Raw genomic sequence first — 20,854 nt, 5'->3', positions numbered from 1 at the left:
CCCCTCCCTCCCTCCCCTCCCTCCCTCCCCTCCCTCCCTCCCTCCCTCCCTCCCTCCCTCCCTCCCTCCCTCCCTCCCTCCCTCCCTCTAGTTTGCTCTGCATCTCGCAATTTACCTTTATGCGCCTCTTTCATCTTTTTATTGCCCTCCCTCAGTTTTAGGTGTTGCCCTCATCTCCCCTCATTCCCATTTCCTCCTCCTGCCTGCACTGCTCGCTCCAAGCTCGCTCCATCATAGTCGCCCGTCGCTTCTTCTCCTCAACGGGAGGCCCAGCAGCCGTTCAACTGTGCTTCCTCCTCTCCTCTGCTCGCTGCTCCATCGCTGCTCGCGTCTTCCCATCAGCCTTCGTGCTTCCTCGTCCCCCAAACCTTGCTCGTCCTTCAGCAGTTCCCTGCTCAAGACGTAGGCTACACGGTGAGACGGCAACAGCGGCATCACAGGGAATGAGATGCCACAGGCTTCACGATGTCTGCTTCACAGCCTCTTCCCTTTGACCCGACGTCAGGCTCGTTGAGCCAAAAGAAACCTTTTGGTAGACATCAGCTGTGCTGCCATCTCCTGACGACCCGCACAGACGTGGATGTCAGCAAGCTGCAGGACCCCAGTAAGGTGCAGGAGGGATGCAATCCTGTGGTACTCTTGGCTTGTGGCTCGTTCTCCCCACCCACGGTGACACCTCCTCCGCTGCTTGTCGTTCTCAGGGGCTGTCAGGTGTTACACACTCGCATCTTCGAGACAGCGAGGGACTATTTCCGTGAGACGGCAGAGACGAACAAGGTGAGGGAGGAGGTGAGGGAGAAAGCTCATATCCTGCAGCTTCAAGTTGTTGGCGGCTTCATCTCTCCCGTTCATCCTTCCTACGGCAAAAAGGGACTCGCTGCACCCGAGCACCGCGTTGAGATGGTTTGCGCTTGTCCTGCTGTGCTGGGGTTGAAGTGGGAGCGTGAAGGTCAAGCGAGCGCTGGAGACTTCAGACTGGATCGCATGCGATGAATGGGAAGTGAAGCAGAACGAGTGGACGCGAACTCGCTTATCGCTGGACCGCATGTATCAGGAGTTGAACAAGGATCGCGGTAAAGGGCCCTTGTTATGGGCCATGACTTGATCCAGTCTCCATGCAGGTGGACAGGAGGTGAAAGTGATGCTGCTGTGCGGTGCTGATATTCTTGAGTCCATGGTCACACCAGGAAAGTGGAGGGAGAGGAGCGAGGAGCGGAGGGGAAGTGACAACATCCAGGGGTGTGGATGGAGGCGGATCTCAAAGTGATCCTCAGCCGTGGAATCGTGTGCATCAAACGTAGCGGCTCCGATCCCGAGCGACTGATCCAGGAGAACGATCTTCTGTATGAGGTAACCATAGCAGACGCATCCATCTCTTGGCTGACTCTTTGCCAGTTCAGAAGCAAGATCCACCTTGTCGGTAGCGAACGCGTCCTTTCAATTCGCTCATTGTGTGTCAGGCCCGCGAGTGGGTGGAGAACAACGTGAGCTCAACGGCTGTTCGCCGTGCCATCAAGCGCAACATGGTGAGTCTGGGGGCTTCTCTACAGGCGTCTGACTCTTGTCGCAGAGCGTCAAGTATTTCGTTGCGGACCCTGTGCTGGACTACATCAAAGACAAGCGTCTCTTCCTGGACTGAAGACCCTCCTGCCCCTCCAGCACATACAGGCATCTCATGTACCTCGAGGCTCAGCCTTGTCGTTTATCTCTCTCGTTATGTCTGAACAAGCAACATCGTGCATTCCATCATCGACCCCTTCCCCTGCCTGACCCCCTTCCCTTGCCTGATCCTTTCGACCCTGCTCTCTTTGCAGGCCCAGGCACGGCAGGTCCATCCATTCCTCCTCCACCCAATGCAGGCGCTGAACCGAACCCAAAAGGTGCTGCAGACACCCCTGGAGGCTGACAACCGAAGCCAGGAGCTGAGAAATTAGAGTTCCCAAAGGCTGACCCGCTGCTCCCGAACACCAAAGCTCCTCCCCCGGAGCTCCCGAACGCCGAAGCTCCTCCCCCGCTGCTGCTCCCGAACGCCGGAGCTCCTCCCCCGCTGCTCCCGAACGCCGGAGCTCCTCCCCCGCTGCTGCTCCCGAACGCCGAAGCTCCTCCCCCGCTGCTGCTCCCGAACGCCGGAGCTCCTGCCCCGGTGCTCCCGAACACCGAAGCTCCTGCCCCGGTACTGCTCCCGAACGCCGGAGCTCCTGCCCCGCTGCTGCTCCCGAACGCCGGAGCTCCTCCCCCGCTGCTCCCGAACGCCGGAGCTCCTGCCCCGGTACTGCTCCCGAACGCCGGAGCCGCTGCCCCGGTACTCCCGAACACCGAAGCTCCTGCCCCGGTACTGCTCCCGAACGCCGGAGCTCCTGCCCCGCTGCTGCTCCCGAACGCCGGAGCCGCTGCCCCAGTGCTCCCGAACGCCGGAGCTCCTGCCCCGCTGCTCCCGAACGCCGGAGCTCCTGCCCCGGTACTGCTCCCGAACGCCGGAGCCGCTGCCCCGGTACTCCCGAACGCCGGAGCTCCTCCCCCGCTGCTGCTCCCGAACGCCGGAGCCGCTGCCCCGGTACTGCTCCCGAACGCCGGAGCTCCTGCCCCGCTGCTTCCGAACACCGAAGCTCCTCCCCCGGTGCTGCTCCCGAACGCCGGAGCTCCTCCCCCGCTGCTCCCGAACGCCGGAGCTCCTCCCCCGGTACTGCTCCCGAACGCCGGAGCTCCTGCCCCGGTACTCCCGAACGCCGAAGCTCCTGCCCCGCTGCTCCCGAACGCCGAAGCTCCTGCCCCGCCGCTGCTCCCGAACGCCGGAGCTCCTCCCCCGCTGCTGCTCCCGAACGCCGGAGCTCCTCCCCCGCTGCTGCTCCCGAACGCCGGAGCTGCCCCGCTGCTGCTCCCGAACGCCGGAGCCGCTGCGGTTGTGCTTCCGAACGCCGGAGCCGCTGCCCCGCTGCTGCTCCCGAACGCCGGAGCCGCTGCGGTTGTGCTCCCGAACGCCGGAGCCGCTGCCCCGCTGCTGCTCCCAAACGCCGGAGCCGTTGCGGTTGTGCTCCCAAACGCCGGAGCCGTTGCGGTTGTGCTCCCAAACGCCGGAGCCGTTGCGGTTGTGCTCCCGAACGCCTGAGCTGCCCCGCTGCTGCTCCCGAACGCCGGAGCCGCTGCGGTTGTGCTTCCGAACGCCGGAGCCGCTGCGTTTGTGCTCCCGAACGCCGGAGCTTCTGCTCCACTACCTATCCTGCTGCTCCCAAAGCTGACATTGCCTGTGTTACCTCCTGCTGAGCTTTCATCTGCCTCATCAAGTTAGACGAAGCGAGATGTTTGCTTTTGGTTTCACCGGAAATTTTTGTTCCATAAACTGCTTGGCCATCTGCTTGAGGTTTCAATGCAGCTGATGAGTTAAATTGGACGGAAGAGCCTTTGTTCAGATCGAGATTTGTAGCTGATTGACATGAATCCAATGTGCTGCTTGTCGACCCTGATTTGCAAAATCAAAACAAGAAGCATTTCTTGATTAAACCAGTTGAAAGTGGATACCGATCTTCGTAGGTACCGGGAGAAGTTGGCTGTCAGGTGCAGCGGTATACATTCTATCGTCACTGCAACAGCTTGAGCTTAGACAAGACATCATTCAGATGTTTTTCACCGCATGGCTGTAGCTACAGCCCTTTGAGACTTGTACGTTTTTCTGGCATCAGATAAACTCTGGCCGTCAAACTTTCGCTTTAGATTTGGCGAGAGCCAGTTATTTACGTTAGCAGTGATTGCCCTGTCCATAATGTGAATCCAAGCAACGGACAGCAACACGACCGAAACCTTCGCTTGCGCAGAGGAGTCAATCCAGAGGGATCAGGAGTGAGACCTCGAGCTCGGCGTTTCAAAAGTTCCATTTCTGCAAGAGAATGAATGAAGGGAAACCGCAGGACAAAAACTTACTGCTAGGACTGGGCGACTTGTTCTCCTTGTTGTCGATCTTAAAAGTGCGTGAATATTATAAGATGCAAGCCAGCACTGCTTCTCACCACAGGAGGACTGTTGAGCACTGAATCGCTCAGGAATTCCCTGGTATTATTCGCAGTCGTTTGGATATTCGGAGAAGGAGCATTATGATTGATGCGGGCGCTACCTCGTCGAGCCGCTTCGAGTTCATGCACGTCTCCTGTTTGATTCGACCTCACGTCCGCCCCTCCCTCATCTGCTCTAGGTGACAAGGAAAACAACGGCAGCGCTGCTCGACGAGGACTCAGACTATCTCTTAAGCTCGAGATCCTTGGGGTAGAGGAGAGGCGCTTAGGAGTCTGAGCAGGGTGCGCTGCGCTGCTCGGTCTTTCTCTCTCCCAACGACTCACTTCCACGCGTGGAGACGCGACGACGGAGGCATCCAAGAGACTCGACCCCCCAAACTTCACAGCAGCCTTCAATCCCTCCTGCGGCTCCGCAAGGTTGATCACTCGAAACTTGGGCTCACTCGCTCCATGGTGCTGTGGGGTACCCGGGTAGTTCAATTCGCGTCGTGACCTGCGATAAAAGAGCGAAGGAGGTTGCGAGCTGGGAGACAAGGGCTTTCGGCTTGCTTGGTTCAATGATTCTCTCTCACTTGATGCATCGCGATGCTTCTCTTCGCTCTCGCTCTTCGATCTGTCCGAGACTGCTCGCCTGGATCGCGTCTTCCTGGTTACGGTGGAAAAGCATACCTGTTTCAATAGGAGCGCAAGAGAAGAGAAGATGAAGACATAAACGAGAAGGCTCATCAAATTAAAGCCGGTATCATGATAAGGAGCAGCTGCAGACATCTCTCAAGTTATTCAGAGAAGCGTCAGCAACATATCAAAACACGAGCCCTGGGAATTGAAAGTCAAAAGCGAAAGTCAATAATTCACGAAAACGATGCAAAAGCAATTCAGTTCGTGGGTGCAACGATGTCATGTTTTCCAATCTCCAGCCTACCCTTCCCCTTGCCTGCTCCCTCCCCCTTTCCCCCTCCCTTTGCTTTCTTCCGCCCTCCCCCTCCTCCCCCTCCCCTTCCCTCCGCCATGCCATCTCGTGTTGCCGCCATTTTTGAAACTTTTTTTGCAAAACCGCGCCAGAAGTTGAAGGAAACTCGCCTCAGAGTATCGATAGAAATGTTGCGAAGACAGCGATAATCTGCCAACATATACTATGAAATCTGTGATAAGGCTCTGAAGCTAGAAATGGCGCCAAGCGCTACTCCGCCGGTCGATGCCGCCAATGGCGAATCCTCGGCTGCTCCTTCCTCCTCCACCACCACCACGAGCACCGCCACCACTGAGAATGCAGCTGCAGCCCCTTCATGCCCCTCTCCTTCCTCTCCTCCCTCATCCTCACCATCTTCGTTGCTCTCGTCTCCTTCCTCCTCCCCTTCCAGCTCGCCAGGAGCGTCGCCTTTGCCTCAGATTCGACTGCCTTCGCCATGTCGCGACCCCCCGCGCCGGTCCTCCAGGGCTTCTGTTCCTCTCGCACGAGAGAAGAGGCAGGAGTCTGCGAGGAGAGCGTGCGAGATGAGCTCGATGCTCTGCAAGGTGAAACCATCTGACCATGATGACTTGCTGGCCCTCCTGATCTCATAGGCAGGTGTTCAAAGAGCATCATCAGAGGGAGAGAAATTTCAAGAGAACTTATCGTGGAGAAGGAGAAGGAGAAGGAGGAGGAGGAGGAGGAGATGACGGTGATGATGAACTTACGTCGGCCATTCAGTCGAATCTATCGAGTGTGGCTGGTGCTGAGGCCGAGTTAGTCTCCATGTTTCTACCAGCTCCTCCTTTGTCCCTCGATCGAATTCACGACCAACATCCCTCACGTCAGTTTGCCTCCCTCATGCAAAGCACGGATGACCTGATAATATGGTTGGATCATCAATTGGCATGTGGTCCCTCAAGCCAGCATTGCGACTTCTTTGCTCAACTTGCGGTGAGTGGCATGAAGTCAGTCCTCGTGCTGCCTTTGACTTGACTCGTAGCTGCTCCATGGAAGCGAGCTGGTGAGCTGGCGAGCCATGGAGGCTTTCGAGAGGACCTTAGCCTCTAGCGACAGCGTCCGGTTTCTGTCTGGAGCACCCGCCTCGTGTCTGACGCAGATCAGGTGCCAAGATGAGTTGGTTCATGCGCTCATACGATACGGACTGGTGCTGTGATGCTCGAGGTATCATCGATCTCATCCTTGTGCTTCGGCAGAGATCCGAGTGTCTCCCCTCCTCCTGGCAAAAAAGAGTCGACGAGTCTCGCCGTCAAGAACGCTGTACGAGAGTGGGCGTGGTGGAGGTGAATGAGATGCGGTATGAGGAGAGGCATTGAAATCGGTGTTAGGTGAAGAAAGGAGGCAAGTGGTGGGAAGGAGAGCTGGTGGATGATGGCGATGAGACCATGGTGGAACTCAAACAGGAAGGGGAGCCGATGCTCCTTTCCCATCTGCATGTTGCCAATTGTCGTTTCAAATATCCTGATGGTACGCAAATGACGCAAGATGCGCTGATAGCTCAAGCATCAACAGGCTCGACCACATCTGTGTTGATGAAGCATCTCTTACCATTCTTGTGGATATTGCAAGCTTGCCTTGAACACAGGTAAACGTGTTCAAACCTGATGTGATGGCATCTCATGTTTTGACAGCAAACTTAGCTTGTCTGATGATGATGTCGTAAACTGGGCTATGCTTCTTTGCAGCATCAGGACAGATTCTGGTGTGGAGGATCTTGTACAGGATACAGACAGTATGACTTGTCACCATCACACCCAGAGAGGCTCTTGCATTATCACCGCTCTTGAGAAAACTTTCAAAATTCTGTTAGAGAGCATTTCTGAACAAGAATGGTCCAAGTCGCAAATCAGGCATCGAATCTCGTCTGCTATTTGTACTCAGCTTTTCGACGAGAAAAGAACAGATAACATTTGTCTCATCATCCAAAACTTCCTCCCTGTATCAACCCGAGGCGAAGAATTGCGTCAGGTCCTTTGTTCAGACTGCATTCAGCGTATCATTTCTGCAGAAACCATCAACAAAGCTGTCAATATGACGATAGGGGAGACGATGAATTTGTTAGAAGAGTTGCGAGTGGACAAAGTGCGATCCTCCTGCTTCTTGCGAGACAAGGAGATGTCGTGGTCTGCCATCAAGCTTCTCGTTGCAGTAGCTGGGGACATCATCGTCAAGGAGCTGGTGGATCAAGGTGAAGCCTCTCTGACCCCATTGAGCTCGTTCCATTCCTTGACCCTCCTGCCAGACGGTGACCGCAAAGATGACGTGTTTTCGAGAGTGATGACAATCGTCACCCGATTGAGAACCTCCATGGCCTCTTGTGGGGACCATCCGGATCTGATGTCGATCAAGTGCGGTCTTAATGAGACTGATTGCCTTCTTGTTGAGGTGAGACGCTCTCTTTGGTCGCCATGAAATTCAACTGTTTCGTCCTCAGGTAAACGGTAGAAACAAGCGTTTCAAGCGTGATTGCCCAGGAAATCAGAGTCAGCAGACCCTCTACAAGTTGTTTCGTTCAGATCAACAGTGATGGCCTTTCGATGAGTTGTAGTCTATTTGAGGATCAGCAATCGATCCTTATGAGATTTTTCTATCGCATAGTCTATCGAGGGTATAATAAGAGACCGCGAAATTCCTCGACCAAACGCCTTAACTGTATGTTCGGCCGAATCCTCCAAACATTCCCTTAGCCTGCCAAACATCTCTGTGAGTGGCGCGTGACGACAAGACCGTAACGACCTCTCCCGACGCTCTTGCCTCCTGCTGACGTTGCCAATGCACCACAGCATCGTAGCTGCAAGCGCCACGTTCAGTCGACCAAAAACTCGAGAATGCAGCCTGACCTGATGGGACCTCCAAAGATGTCCAGAGAGCTGTAAATCACGTCACGAAATGACATCGCACAACCTAACACCTGGCATACCTCCCGATAGTCAAGTCGACCTTTCCCTTACCCATAGCCTTCACACGATCAAGATCGCTAAGAAGATCAGCTCCTCCTGTTCATCTCTCAGACTTCGAGGACGAGACAACGATGCGATACCAGCATAAGTACATGGAATGCTACAGTGCTCGCCTAGCAATCGAACCAATTCCTCTTCAATACCTGATATCATTTCAGCTTATGGACACCAACCGCAAGAATTAGAATACCCATTCTCTTTCCTTCCACATCTACACCATGAACTAAGAATTCGGCGCAATATTCGGAGAGCATATCAATTGTTTCCTTATTAACCTAGAGGTTTCCATGGGTCAGATACTTTGTCACATGCGTCGACATGATGACCTCGAGATTAGTAAAAGTCTGCCATCTATCAGTCACAACGTAATACTTCCCATCTTCTTTCCTTCGACAGCTGAGATCGAGGACCTAACACAGCTCTCTCATTCATGCGCAAGGCACACTCATCTGCTGAATACCAGCTTGTCTTTTCCAGTCACGGCGAACAGCTCTTTCAGCCTGGTACAGGATTGCTTTACATGACAGAGTTACCAAGCTTCAGCCTTACTTCTCCATCGACAAACTTCCATTCTCAAAGATGTAAGAGGTAACAATGACGTGTGAAGCCCCCGCATCCAACCATTGTTTAGCATTCGATGGATTAATGCCTCCGCCGATTTGCAGGCCTCCAGGGTAGGCCTGCAGAGCAGAAAGTGCAGCCTCGTCATTTCCTGGGCCTAGCATGATGACATGGCCTCCAGGGAGATTGTCCTTCTTGTACTTCTCCTGTTGGTTGCAAGCCATCACTATCGAACGGCAAACACGATTGACGTATCCTCATACCGCATACTCCTTCGCGGACAAAGAAGAGGTAAAGTTGGTGGTTGGCTCCTTGCCATCTGCAAGCGTTCCTCCAACAATCTTAACCCACAGTCAGCGCTGGCCACAAGAAAAACCGAAAAGAAAAGGTAAAAGCGAAAGGGGGAAAAGAACTCTACAGACATTTGGATGAGGTTCAGATTCCTTCAGATCACGAGATTGCTTCAGATCGTGAAAGGAACAGAAACTGGTTGGGGCAAAAAAAGAAGAATTGATTGCAGTATGTGTATCATGAAGAAGATTTGATTGCAGTATGTGTATCGTGAAGAAGATTTGATTGCAGTATGTGTATCGTGAAGAAGATTTGATTGCAGTAAGTGTATCGTGAAGAAGATTTGATTGCAGTAAGTGTATCGTGCAGTGAGGAAGGGGCTGAACATGTTGAAGCAGGAAAGGAGGACGTGGAAGGGAGGAAGTGGACAGACGTGCGGAATGGAAGAACGAAGAGGAGCGGTGGAGACGGGGAGGAGGAAGCAGAGGGATATTGATAACGAAGTGAGGGGACGACGAGTATTAACGAAGAGTATTGATGAACGACAAAGAGACATAAAGAGAATGGAGAGAATGGATAAGCGGGAGGAGGCAGAGAGGAGGGAGAGTTGGATACGAGGAGGATTGGAAAAGCGGATTAAAGGGAGGAGGAATGGAGGGAGGAGGGGAAATTAGCTGGAGAGAGGGAGGGGGAGAAACAAGGAGCAAAGAAGGAGGGAGGGAAGGGGTTGAGGGGAGAGGGAGGGATGAACATGGAGTGCGAGGGGGAATGCACGAAGAGAGGAGAATAGAGGAATGCAAGAGGAGGGGGAGAGGAGGGGAAGAGGAGGGTAGAGGAATGCAGGAGGAGGATAAGAGGAGGATTCACCTGCTTGACGATTGAATTGTGCAGGTCGATGCATGGGCGAAAACGCATTGCACGCATGGTGAAGGAGCGCGGGGATTGAGAGCTCTATGGGTGGGGTAGTCAGAATGAAGAGGTGGGTGGGGGTAATGGGAGTGCTTTCAAAGTACCGGGTAGATGATGTGGAATAGTGGGGTAGTCAAAAAAGATGGTGAGGTATACATTGATAGGGGTGGTGAGTTTCACAAGGGGGTGGTGCTCAGGGGTTGTTGCAAGGGGAGACAAGGGGGTGCAGACCATTATGGGGTACAGGAGGATTTCTGCACCCTTGATAGGGGGTGGGGTGGATTATTGTGGGGTACTAGACCTCAGAATTGTGGTAAATGAGGGGTGGGGTCTGAAACCTGTCTGGGTGTATTCATCGCATTCAACGAGAACTAGAGGGTGGTATGAGAGGCAGGGGTAGGGGGTGGGGTAGGATCAACAAAGTTAACTTAAAAATCACCTGCGGTAGCATAACGTCATTGTAACGACTTGGAAACGACTTAAAACGGTCTATGGTATCAGCTGAGCCGTTGGGCATGGGCGGCAAAGCAGAAGAAGTCGAGCGACGTCGTGGCAGAGGATCCGAGCGACGACCAGAACGAATGCACTCTCTGAGATGCTTCTAACTGCACCCTCATGTCGTCCAGCTCGAGTTGATCCAGCTCGAGCTGTCTCACTTGATTGGCTTGCTGAACCGAAGCGTGTGGTGCAGCAAATCCGACATTGAAACTTCCTGATACCCTGGAAACTTTGGTTCAGATAATGTCGCACAGGTTACAGGATTTCTCTCTGTGTGCAATTCCTCTAAAACAAGTTGATGAACCACCAAAAGAAGAACAAGTCCAGAAAATGAAGTCTCTCTTGATCAATGAATTTGCAGTCAAGTATCTTCAATCGATTGGCGTGACGCCTTCCGAATCGAACATCCGCCGAGTCAAGTCTGAGATTCCCTTGAACCACCTCAAATTAAAAGCAGCGTACAAATCCAAGGGGGGGCTGGAGGACATGATGTACATCGAGAAGACCAACCCCAAGCTGAGGGGCCGGCACCTCTGGCGTCCTTACGCAGCCAAGAGCTTGTTCTCAGAGATCCTCGACAAGAAGCTGGGACAGACCTATGCTGAGGTACAAGTTAACCAGGACGCCAAGGCTGTAAAATCTATCGTTTGGCCCGACCAAGAAAGAGAAGCTGCCAAGACCAAGGAATCGGCACTGCCGCATTTGTCGATGCAAAAGGTTGCGAGTGCTACCAGGCCTCCTCCTCTCTCCCCCATCAAGCGAGATGATATCGCAACTCGAATCGCCGTGGCAAAAGAATTGGGAAAGCCGCCGGTGTAGCAAAGAAGCTGACTAGTCAAGAAGGGCTGAACTGTTCGCAGGAGAGTGCAAGGAGCGTTTCAGGCAGGAGAAGCCATCAACATGTCATCTTCTCCTGCGGTGGTTCGGTGATACTGATATTCGCGAGAGGTGCAGGTCAAGCTCTATTCACAGAGCTCAACCTCATCAGCCGAGGCTCACGGCCTTCAGGTGGTTGTGGTTCATGGTCTTTGGTTCGTGACATAGTTGGAAGGTTACCATGGATGACATCTTGTCGCTACAAACTATGTTTGTCCATACGTTTCCACTATCACACATTCAAGAAAGGCTTTCGTCACAGGTTTGTTGTACACAAGTGGATTCTCTTGATTCTCGTGATTGCTTCTATCAGGATATGGCTCTTTTGGTGACAGAGCTTACTGGACTGGAAATAGCACAGGTGACCAAAATCGAATTGCGACCTGCCGAGGATTTGAAGAGACCTCTTGACTACAGCTGATACTTGATGTCTGTGAATTCTGTGAATGGGCCATCTTGTTCAAAGGGAGCAAGGGTGACGGTAATTGCTGGTTGTGTTCTTCACATTTCTCAAGCTGGATTGAATTTGCAGAAGCAAATGAAATCAAGGTTGATGATCGACCAAGAAGTCCTCCACAGAAGCAGGACAAGGACATTGAGAATTTGCTGCTCAAGATATTTGGTGGATGGATGGAAATTCAAAGTCACATGATGAAACGCGCGCAGAAGCTGGTTGCTTTTCCCATTTACCTCATGCTTATCCGGGTTGTGTTAGAGACTGTGTTCCGCAACGCAGCCTCCTTCCTCTTCGTCAACCCGATGGTGACGCGACGTCAGACAGGCGGCGCTGGGACTGACATGCCGAACAGGAGGAAGTGAACGTGCTGGATATGATCGATGAGATCATTGAGAAGCTTCTCGACCCCGACGGTTACTTGAACTACCCGCTGCCTGCACCTCCTGGACGAAGTTTCATCGACAGCCTCCGGCCTCAGCGTTCCAGCAACAGCCTCCCTGCCTTCGAGAGCCTGCGGACAAGACCTTGGGCTCCTGTTGGCTTCGGTGTGATGAAGAAAGGTCATGCGTCGTCCAAGTTCAACACGGTCAGCCCAGCAGTAAAAAGTCTCTTGCTGGTTGCCGACAGCCCCGCACTGCGGAGAATGAGGAACCAAGCGCCTGAAGAAAACAAGGGAGAGGGTGAGAGCCCAGCGAAATCTCTGATCGGACAGATACTGAGCACGCAGAGCTTGAACAAGCTTTATCTGCTGGCCCTGAAGAAACACCAGAAAGCGGAAGAGACGAAGAAGAAATTGAGGTGCTGATCGGGCTTGTGGCACAGTCAATGATTCGGGTTGTCTGGCAGGGAGCGGATGATTTCTCACGTTATGAGCCCGAGAGAGAGAGAGGACGAGGTCGATGTCTCCTCTCAGCCCTCGAGGTCTGACCCACCCCTTGCAGATCCTGAGCATGATGCTGCCCTATGAGCATGAGGGCCTTCGGAAGCCCTTAGTTAGAACTTGACGAGCCGGAAGTCGTTACTGTTATTCTTTTTCTTTTCAACTATAGCCTACCATCGCATTCACCCCTCCCAGGTTATCGAGCACCGCACACGCCTCTTCCTGCAGCCCAGTACTTTACCTGTGCTCCTGCATGAGGTCGAGGATCGTCTCCCTCCCTCCTGCATGAGGTCGAGGATCGTCTCCCTCCCTCCTGCATGAGGTCGAGGATCGTCTCCCTCCCTCCTGCATGAGGTCGAGGATCGTCTCCCTCCCTCCTGCATGAGGTCGAGGATCGTCTCCCTCCCTCCTGCATGAGGTCGAGGATCGTCTCCCTCCCTCCTGCATGAGGTCGAGGATCGTCTCCCTCCCTCCTGCATGAGGTCGAGGATCGTCTCCCTCCCTCCTGCATGAGGTCGAAGATCGTCTCCCTCCCTCCTGCATGAGGTCGAGGATCGTCTCCCTCCCTCCTGCATGAGGTCGAGGATCGTCTCCCTCCCTCCTGCATGAGGTCGAAGATCGTCTCCCTCCCTCCTGCATGAGGTCGAGGATCGTCTCCCTCCCTCCTGCATGAGGTCGAGGATCGTCTCCCTCCCTCCTGCATGAGGTCGAGGATCGTCTCCCTCCCTCCTGCATGAGGTCGAGGATCGTCTCCCTCCCTCCTGCATGAGGTCGAGGATCGTCTCCCTCCCTCCTGCATGAGGTCGAGGATCGTCTCCCTCCCTCCTGCATGAGGTCGAGGATCGTCTCCCTCCCTCCTGCATGAGGTCGAGGATCGTCTCCCTCCCTCCTGCATGAGGTCGAGGATCGTCACCCTTCCTCCTAGTCAAAACGAGACTTTCCCCCTAAATTCAACGGCCTGGGATTTGATCGGTTTTCGATGGGGTGTTGAGACTCCTGATGGGGGGTAGGGGTGTATCAAGGGGTGGGTAAATTCATTTTGTAAAGGGGGTCGTCACAGGAAGGGAGGTGGTTGGGGTGCACACCCTGTAGGGGTGGTACTGTGCTGGTCCGTTGAACCTCAGGGTCAGCGCTGGAAGATGAGCGGAGGAGGAGGAGGAGAGAAGGAGGTGAGGGAGGTGAGGGAGGTGAGGACAGAGGAGGACAGAGACCAGGAGGGACAAGAGGAGAGAGAGACAAAGACGCAGAGAACCAGAGGAAATGAGGAGGAGGAGATGCGGGGCAGCGACCAGGCGATAGAGAGGAAGAAGAAGGAAGAGAAAGCGAAAGCAGAGATCTGGAGGGTCTTTAATGAGGTCCTTCTCGACGACATCAAGCGGAGAAGAAGCATACGACTGAGAGACGTGAGTGCCGTCAGCCTCGTGTCGTCTGCTGATCTCCCTCAGGTCTTCAAGATCATCATTAACGAGACCTACGAAGGAGGTGAACGGCACCTCGATGGCTCCTTCGCGTATCCTGCCAGTCGCCTTGTCACGCCTCACGGTCATCCCAATGTCGACATGGTCTGAAGGAGGGCGTGGGGGTTGGAGAGCTCAAATTCCTGCAGGTGCTCGTTCTCGCAGATCGCTTCACCGGCTCGTATCAGCTCGCGGAGAAGACCCGGACCAAGAAAGCGGGCGGAGACGCTGAGCTACAGCTCGAGCAAGAGCTGGCAAAGCTGCGACAGGAAGAGGCCATGCTCAAGGCTCGAGACAAGAAGGACAAGCGACTGCTGGCGGTTGGGGAGCTTGGCATGAAGTCACTTCAGATCGGCTGACACGCGGCAGGTGTGGGAAGAGATCGGAAAGATCTCGCAGCTTCTCTCCTCTAAGCGCCACGAGCTGCAGGGGAAGTGGCTGCGAGGGATCACGATGAGCTTAGGTTCCAACCAACGAGAATGGGGGAAGAGCAAGGACGTGTCGTTTGTTGAGGTTGCGAGGCGAGCTGGAGTGGACAAGAGCGTGGCGGAGAGCGCTGTCCGTGAGATGTGGAGCACGTTTGGCAGCAGAGCTTGCAGCGGTGAGCGACAAGAGCTGCTGTTGTCCTGCGGAAAGTTAATGGCAGAGGGTAAGAAGTATTGGTTCATCCCAAAGCCGATCCACGCAGAGACCGTACCAGGAAGAGACTGCCTGCGACTTCCTTCTGGTGCGATACGCATACCCAACAAGAGTGAGCGGGGAGGTAGAGGAGGACGGAGCGACCATGGCGATCAGAAGCAGTCGTCTGCTTCTCCCCTCGTGTGCGTTGGCTCCGCGACCGAAGCAACAAGGAAGACAGCTGATTATCCACCCACATCCCTTCAGCAGGAGGAGCAGAGGGCAGTGAAGCCGGCAATCATGAAGCGAGCAGCTACAGGACAGTCGAGGCAGACGAGACGCCAGGGAACGGTGAGCCGAAGTCGAGGAGGCACGAGAGAAGAGACGCTGCTGACAAGGCCGCAGTCCTCCTCCTGTCCTCCTGTCAAATTGACGCGCGATCTCGAATCCTCCAGCCAGTGGCCAGAGGATAATAAGGTCTCTTCGCCTCTCCCATCCCTCCTCCTACCCCTTTCCCGTCATCCTCCTCCTCCCCATTTCTGTCTTCTTTCCTTGACGTCGGGATAGAACAATCCGTGGACGCAAGCCAGGACTGCGCTGACCACAGGTTCTTGTCCTGTCCGCTTCTGCTTGTGACGAGTAGCAGGGGACAGACTCGAGACGAACCTCAGCAAGAGATCAACAGCACGTGACCCTCAGGAGTCTCGTGGCGGCAGCGTCGCCTCCTCCTTCACATCCGTCGCCAGCTCGTCGAGCTCCAAGCGGAAACATCGACGTCATCATCATAGGCGAGAGAGCAGGCAGAGGAAGCAGCCTTTGATGACCGTGAGGCAGGGATGGGAGCGTAACGCTGAGGTCTGAAGACGGGGAAGTGATGCTGACATTACCGGAGGAAGAAGGTGAGCAGGAGGCACCAGAGGAAACGAGCGTGAGAAGTAGCAGGAGACATCAACTTCGCTCGGAACGAAGCCCTAAGACGAGCGAGAGAGCATTATCAGCAGTCGCTCCTCCGCAAGGTCCTTGTCCTGACATGCTTGATTGCATGTCCCCTGTCTGAACCCTACACAGATCGAGATGGAGAAGGCACATGAGGATGAGATTGCTGAGAGGAGAAAACAAGCAGAGTATGCGGCGAGTATGCAGGTGAAGAGAGCTTGTAGGGCAGGGCGAAGACAAGGAGGCGGCAACGGGAAGTGTGGGAACACGATGACGAGGAGGAAGTGAAGGGAGGATCGTGAAATCAAAGCGGGCAAGTTCGAAAAGTCAATGAGGCTGACGCTGTGGCAGCGGGAGATGCGACATACGCTTGAGCGACAGCGACTAGACTTCCTAAAGCTGCAGGAACACGCTCCTCTCTCCTCCCCCCGCCCTCATACTTCATTCATAGGTGGAGGACAAACTGGAGAGAAATCGGCATGAGCGAGAATTTCAGAAGGCTCCAACAACTTTATGTCCGTCCTTCTCTCCTTCCATGTCTACTCTCCATGCTCACGCAAGTCGCAGATCCCTCAAGCCTGCCCCACGGTCGATCTGCTCTATGGATGGACCAATATCAAGTATCTTCACTCTTTATCCCTCACTCGTCCTGCCCTTCCTGTCTCACCACTTGTCGGTTCACAGAAGGATGTCGCCAGCATCATGCGGTCCAGCTACCTAGAGGACATCAAGCAGCGAGCGGAGATGAAAAAGTCGAAGCAGCTGATGAAGGTCTTTGTCTTCACATCTGTCCCCGCCCCTTCAGCGTCTCTGAGGCAGCCAGCAGGTCGAGCAGGAGCGTCAGCTCCTCGAGAGGATCGCAGAGGGGATGGTCCTCGACCATGTCGCCCAGCAGGCTCACAAAGTGAGAAACCCCAGCTGTTTGCAGGCCTGACCTGCTGCAGGTGCAGATGCGACGAGAGCTCCAGGGTTATATCAAGGAGTCCCAAGAGGTGAAACCATACCTCCCATCACCCCCTCTCCCTCCCCTTCCCCTTGCCTCTGCTCTCCCCATCACCTGTCCTGTCCTGTCCTCTACCCTACTCTGCTCTACTCTCCGGAAACCTCACCCCACCCTTGGCATCTTCTCCCCTCTCCTCCTCTCTTTCCACGCCTCCTCCAGCACAGCTTCACTTCCTTGGCTCTGACTCAGTCATAGAATGCGGTGGCTAAGGCAACGCCTTACTGTCAACATCGCCCGTGCATCGATTAAAGCTTGCCTCCCTCCCGCCTCCCTCGTGCAGCTACTGCGACAATGTGCTTCCTCCAGGAGCTACTGCAGGCTCCAGGGGGAGAAAATTGAAGAAGGAGACGAGAGCTGAACGCGTCACATCCTCGTCGAAGCTGACGGCAGAACCTGCAGCCTTTCATGCGACGACTCCAACCTCCCTCCTCGCCCTCCCTTCACCACTCGCCCACTCTCCCTCCCTCCCTCCCTCCCTCCCTCCCTCCTTGCACCATCACCTGTGAAGGTAAAGCGATAATCCTCCACTTCGTAAGCGACGCCGAGAGAAGAAAGCTGGATGGAGATCATCAGAAGAAGGAGGAAGGAAGAGATGAGGGTGGTGTGAGGCTATCAAGTAGGAGCGTGCTCGTTCTCGCGGCTACCTCATCCTCGAACTCTTCCCTCGCAATCCTCACACTGTCTGCCACCTTAGCAGGAAGTCAGCCTTGAGCAGACTCCCCGACTCTCACTATCGTCTTGATCCCCCTCTGATGCGCGCGGGCCAGAAGACGCGCGAGGTTCCTGCAGCCTCGTCAGCTCCCTTGGGCCGCACGCGAGCGCCGGCACCTCGCCACCTCAGCATTGTACATACAATCAGCTGAAAGGAGAACATGGCAGCTGGGGAGCGGAACGCCTCTGAAGAGGTGTCAACAGAGGAAGAGGGAGAGGGAGGGAGACAGAGAGAGAGAGAGAGGGAAACAAAGAAATGGGAAGGAAGGCAAGACGTAGAAGAAGGATCAGGTTCAACCCGATAATGTCAAAGTGTTGCGTTCGCACTTCTAGTCCTTGTCTGCAGCTGAGGGTCACTGGCCTTTTCTCCTGGGTCTCTGTGTTACCGCGAAGCAGCGAGCTCGACTAGCCTGAGCGTCTCCTCGTTCCTGTCTGTCGCCATCGCATCCGCTCCAAGCGAGGCAGCAACGAGGGAGCACAGACCTAGAATGTGTCGGTGAAAAGATGCGAGGAGAGGAGCACGAGGAGGAGAGGAGCACGAGGAGACATTTTTTGTTGTTAGACAGCTATGAGAGGAGTAGGAGTGCCATACAAAGAGAGGGAAGGGACCAAGAGAACAAGAAATGAAAGAAAGGAAGGGCGGGGTGGGGCCAGAGGAAACCTGTTCCGGCTCCAAGCTCAACGACTGTCAGATTCCGAAAGTCGATTTGAGACGAGGACATGTTGACGAGCTTCTGTGAGATCGCCTGAACATTTTGATCATGCTCCTATTTCCTTCTAGCTCCTCAGGCTTCTACTTCCTCCTAGCCCCTCAGCTCACTCCGCTTCCCTCTGCCCTCCCCTATTCTGTCCCTCCATCTTTCCCGTGCCTGTGCTGCTGGCCACAGAACCAACCCAAATGGATCCACAGTTGCCATCTGGTTGCACATGAGATGTCAAAACAGAACGGAGAGGATCGAGGGCTAAAGGCGAAGATGGTGGTGGGGTAGATCATAGGGAGCAAGGAACAGAATTCCGAACGAGAGCAGTGAGGGTGAACGACCTGGTTTTCGATCCAAGCATCGACTGCTGTGCTAGTGTGAGAAAGCTCGAGGACAAAGATGCTCCTGCCTGTTTGTTGTGAGTTTCTCCCTCAAGCTCTTTGCTCCAACACCTCCTATCTTCAAGTTTCGCTGTCGCAAGCTACCCTGTTTGTCGACTTCCTTGGCGCAAAGCCGCCAGGGGAGAGGGGTAGAGAACATTCTCTTGTCAAACCGAGGAGGTCGAGCAACAATGTTGCTCGGGTGTATGAAGCTCTGTCCTCCTCCTCCTCCTCCTCCTTCTCCTCCTACCATCCCCGCCACCAGAGCCAGCACCATGACAACAGTTGCGACCATTCCGAGGATCGTCTCGAGGGTTGTCAGGTATTGTTCTTGTAAGTTTGTTGACTGAAAAACAGAGGAGGGCCCGGCCGGCCCGGGCCGCGAGCTGCGGCCCGGCGGCCGAGTCGCCGCACGGCACTGCGGCATCTCCACTGAAAGAACAAGTTTTGAATACTGAATGGCACATGACGTGAATATAAAAATCTTGTATCATAGCGGAGCAGAAACAGGCTTGCCGCAGTGCCCGACCCGGTGACCGGTGGCCGCCACCGTGACTCGGTAAGGGCCGCCTACGGGCGCCGAGCCTCGAAGCAAGTTGGATGCCGTTGCAGCTACCTCAGCTATCATAGTATAGTATGCAGACTCGAAGTACATCACTGAGTCATGTTCAGTGGCCGGGCTGATTCGAAGCTTGAGACTCAACCCCGCGAGTCGAAAGTTTCAAGTTTACGAGCCTTAAGCCGCGCCGTCTGGCACGGTCTCAAGACTCAGCATCTTCACTTCAAGGTCGTGTCTGGCGGGATTACACTTGGAGGCCTGCCTATCCGATCGGCACAGATGGCCCGGTTTTCCTCCGAGCGAAGGTACGGTCTTCCTGGCAACCTCAACGATCGGAGCCGCTCTTCCAGAGTCTGGAAGCTCGGGCTCGTCCAGCAGTGCGGCATGGCTTCATTTTCAAGCTGCTTGAGACACTTCAAGTTTTACCATATGCGCAAACTCAGCTCAGCGGCTGGCGGCGCCACCTGGACTGGTGCATGTGACGGAATACAAGTTTACAAGACAGTTTTTGCTCAAGACCGAGTTTAATGCACACAAAACCAGAATTGAGGAGCACATGAGAGATAGACTGTATGCTAGGATGTGAAACCCAAGCAACCAGACATGAGGGGACCTTAGCAAGACCGGACGGCTAGGAAGGCCTCCTCTTCATCACACGTACTACATTGCCGCCTTGACACGTAAGTCGTCTTGGTTTACAGAGTTTTTGTTAACTCGGCGCTATCTGACTGGCACGGCTGGCATACGCTCCATCCTCCCCCCGAGTTTCTGAAATAGTACGTTACATCGGACGTCAGAAAGTCACTCAAACAAGAGAATGTCAGCAGATCCAAGTCAAGATACGACGATACAACGTCAAGTTCACAGTCATGCTGAGTGGGCAATAACCATTCAAAGATTGTCCATTCTGAAGAAGATTTTCATGCAGGGCTATTAGATGTGCAGTGCAGAGATAAGGGGAGATGCCTAGGCTCATAACCGACGGAATACAAGTTTGTTAGACTTGTACTAGTCCAAAGTCACGCAGATATCACATCGACAAAGTCCGAGTAGGAGCTGTCCTCTGGCTCGAGAAGTGCTTGTTCCCGCAAGGGCGTCATGCACCTCGCACCAGACAAGAGCGCCTCCAGGGTCAGCTGCATAGTGAGGTGCTGATAGGTGGCAGCGCGTTTGCGAGCCAAGACCTCAGCAGTGCTGGTAGTACAATGGATTTACTGGCAGCCTTGAAGGTAAAAAGTGCCTCAAGCTGGTTCTTTTCGGGCTTGTGTTTTGTGTGTGATTGTGCAGCTTCTCGCTGTGCGCTGTGTGCCTGGAGGTTTAGCTTGTTCCTGCTTTGTTTTGCTTGAGGCGCATTTTACCTTCTGCCACTAAATCCACATGCGTCAGCAGCAGGTCCGTCATCAGGCACGAAGTGCCGACCAAACGCCGCATCCTCAAGAGGCATCGAGCGCTGAGCAATGATGTCCGCCAGATACCAGATGAAGCGGAGGGTGTCAGGATGCAGCGGTAACAATGGATTCGGTGTCGGTAGTAGGATTTACTGGCAGAAGGTAAAAAGTGCCTCAAGCAAAACAAAGCAGGAACAAGCTAAACCGCAGGGTACTGCCTCCGGGTATCGCGTCTAAGGGATTTTATTCCTCATGCATGCTCCTGCTGCTTGTTGCTGGATTGCTTGACCCTTAGGCTGCTTGTCTGCGCGGCTTCGCGCTTGGGCTGGCGCTGCCGCGTCTGGGTGCCAGCAGTGCTGGTTCTTTTCGGGCTTGTGTTTTGTGTGTGTTTGTGCAGCTTCTCGCTGTGAACTGTGTGCCTGCCGGTTCAGCTTGTTCCTGCTTTGTTTTGCTTGAGGCACTTTTTACGTTCTGCCAGTAAATCCTGCTGGTCCGAGCTCGCCTGCTTCCTCCCCGGCATCGGTCGGGTCACGCCGGTCCTTGGGCATTGCCGCGGCGTCGCCGCCGTCACGGGCGGCTACCACTGACTTGGCTACCGCTGACTCGGAGGCTAGCGAGGAGGACTACCTCGAGCGGTACCGTGTTCATGTGTCCAGCCTCCCTCCGTCCGCTGCCCCAGGCGGACACCCGGGCAG

At 54.5% G+C, this 20,854-nt stretch overlaps 8 protein-coding genes across 8 annotated transcripts; 4 read left to right on the top strand and 4 right to left on the bottom strand.

Moving 5' to 3' along the window:
- Positions 1-196: 196 nt before the first annotated feature.
- GUITHDRAFT_85757 (hypothetical protein) lies at positions 197-1,639 on the top strand (the record flags this gene model as incomplete). Its single annotated transcript, XM_005836302.1, has 10 exons — positions 197-414; positions 458-532; positions 575-669; positions 712-777; positions 817-903; positions 950-1,073; positions 1,122-1,223; positions 1,265-1,350; positions 1,425-1,526; positions 1,571-1,639. The coding sequence occupies exons 2-10, from the start codon at positions 466-468 to the stop codon at positions 1,637-1,639; spliced, it is 798 nt and encodes a 265-aa protein (XP_005836359.1). The 5' UTR covers positions 197-414; positions 458-465.
- A 384-nt stretch (positions 1,640-2,023) lies between these two features.
- Positions 2,024-2,770, bottom strand: GUITHDRAFT_47531 (hypothetical protein; the record flags this gene model as incomplete). Its single annotated transcript, XM_005836301.1, has 1 exon — positions 2,024-2,770. A coding segment is annotated over one exon (747 nt), but the record flags the coding sequence as incomplete, so codon positions are not given.
- Positions 2,771-5,290: 2,520 nt separating this feature from the next.
- Positions 5,291-7,501, top strand: GUITHDRAFT_136053 (hypothetical protein; the record flags this gene model as incomplete). The annotated part of the gene is made up of 9 exons (XM_005836300.1): positions 5,291-5,519; positions 5,568-5,665; positions 5,695-5,907; positions 5,957-6,121; positions 6,171-6,257; positions 6,303-6,559; positions 6,660-7,162; positions 7,217-7,359; positions 7,409-7,501. 9 exons carry the CDS (start codon positions 5,291-5,293, stop codon positions 7,499-7,501), a joined length of 1,788 nt encoding a protein of 595 aa, XP_005836357.1.
- Positions 7,502-7,509: 8 nt separating this feature from the next.
- On the bottom strand, positions 7,510-9,726 carry GUITHDRAFT_85755 (hypothetical protein). Its single transcript, XM_005836299.1, has 11 exons — positions 9,654-9,726; positions 8,759-8,836; positions 8,484-8,701; positions 8,395-8,434; positions 8,261-8,344; positions 8,125-8,209; positions 8,015-8,077; positions 7,895-7,970; positions 7,815-7,844; positions 7,711-7,765; positions 7,510-7,662 (listed from the first exon to the last, which is right to left on the bottom strand). Exons 1-11 carry the CDS (start codon positions 9,708-9,710, stop codon positions 7,621-7,623), a joined length of 828 nt encoding a protein of 275 aa, XP_005836356.1. The 5' UTR covers positions 9,711-9,726; the 3' UTR covers positions 7,510-7,620.
- Positions 9,727-11,856: 2,130 nt separating this feature from the next.
- Positions 11,857-12,586, top strand: GUITHDRAFT_151529 (hypothetical protein). Its single transcript, XM_005836298.1, has one exon. It carries the CDS (start codon positions 11,900-11,902, stop codon positions 12,329-12,331), a length of 432 nt encoding a protein of 143 aa, XP_005836355.1. The 5' UTR covers positions 11,857-11,899; the 3' UTR covers positions 12,332-12,586.
- A 16-nt stretch (positions 12,587-12,602) lies between these two features.
- GUITHDRAFT_67929 (hypothetical protein) lies at positions 12,603-12,917 on the bottom strand (the record flags this gene model as incomplete). Its single annotated transcript, XM_005836297.1, has 1 exon — positions 12,603-12,917. The coding sequence occupies one exon, from the start codon at positions 12,915-12,917 to the stop codon at positions 12,603-12,605; it is 315 nt and encodes a 104-aa protein (XP_005836354.1).
- A 628-nt stretch (positions 12,918-13,545) lies between these two features.
- On the top strand, positions 13,546-16,669 carry GUITHDRAFT_104905 (hypothetical protein; the record flags this gene model as incomplete). Its single annotated transcript, XM_005836296.1, has 12 exons — positions 13,546-13,968; positions 14,013-14,183; positions 14,233-14,614; positions 15,049-15,088; positions 15,128-15,169; positions 15,316-15,380; positions 15,424-15,497; positions 15,550-15,624; positions 15,985-16,188; positions 16,244-16,321; positions 16,362-16,409; positions 16,616-16,669. The coding sequence occupies 12 exons, from the start codon at positions 13,546-13,548 to the stop codon at positions 16,667-16,669; spliced, it is 1,656 nt and encodes a 551-aa protein (XP_005836353.1).
- Positions 16,670-16,700: 31 nt separating this feature from the next.
- On the bottom strand, positions 16,701-17,853 carry GUITHDRAFT_104904 (hypothetical protein; the record flags this gene model as incomplete). The annotated part of the gene is made up of 8 exons (XM_005836295.1): positions 16,701-16,813; positions 16,921-16,975; positions 17,065-17,109; positions 17,152-17,203; positions 17,249-17,317; positions 17,430-17,471; positions 17,518-17,614; positions 17,793-17,853. 8 exons carry the CDS (start codon positions 17,851-17,853, stop codon positions 16,701-16,703), a joined length of 534 nt encoding a protein of 177 aa, XP_005836352.1.
- Positions 17,854-20,854: the final 3,001 nt, after the last annotated feature.

This window comes from Guillardia theta (assembly GCF_000315625.1).
Source record: "Guillardia theta CCMP2712 unplaced genomic scaffold GUITHscaffold_18, whole genome shotgun sequence".
Taxonomy (NCBI): Eukaryota; class Cryptophyceae; order Pyrenomonadales; family Geminigeraceae; genus Guillardia; species Guillardia theta.
This window is presented reverse-complemented; position numbering and strand designations above follow the sequence as displayed.

Bases quoted from the DNA above. Each gene is read 5' to 3' on its own strand.
- GUITHDRAFT_151529 (XM_005836298.1), top strand. From the start codon at position 11,900: ATGATCGATGAGATCATTGAGAAGCTTCTCGACCCCGACGGTTACTTG.
- GUITHDRAFT_85755 (XM_005836299.1), bottom strand. From the start codon at position 9,710: ATGCGTGCAATGCGTTTTCGCCCATGCATCGACCTGCACAATTCAATC. The intron at 7,766-7,814 runs GTCAGGCTGCAT...TGGCGCTTGCAG, and splicing joins ATCTTTGGAGGTCCCATCAG to CTACGATGCTGTGGTGCATT. The intron at 7,663-7,710 runs GTCGTTACGGTC...GATGTTTGGCAG, and splicing joins AGGCAAGAGCGTCGGGAGAG to GCTAAGGGAATGTTTGGAGG.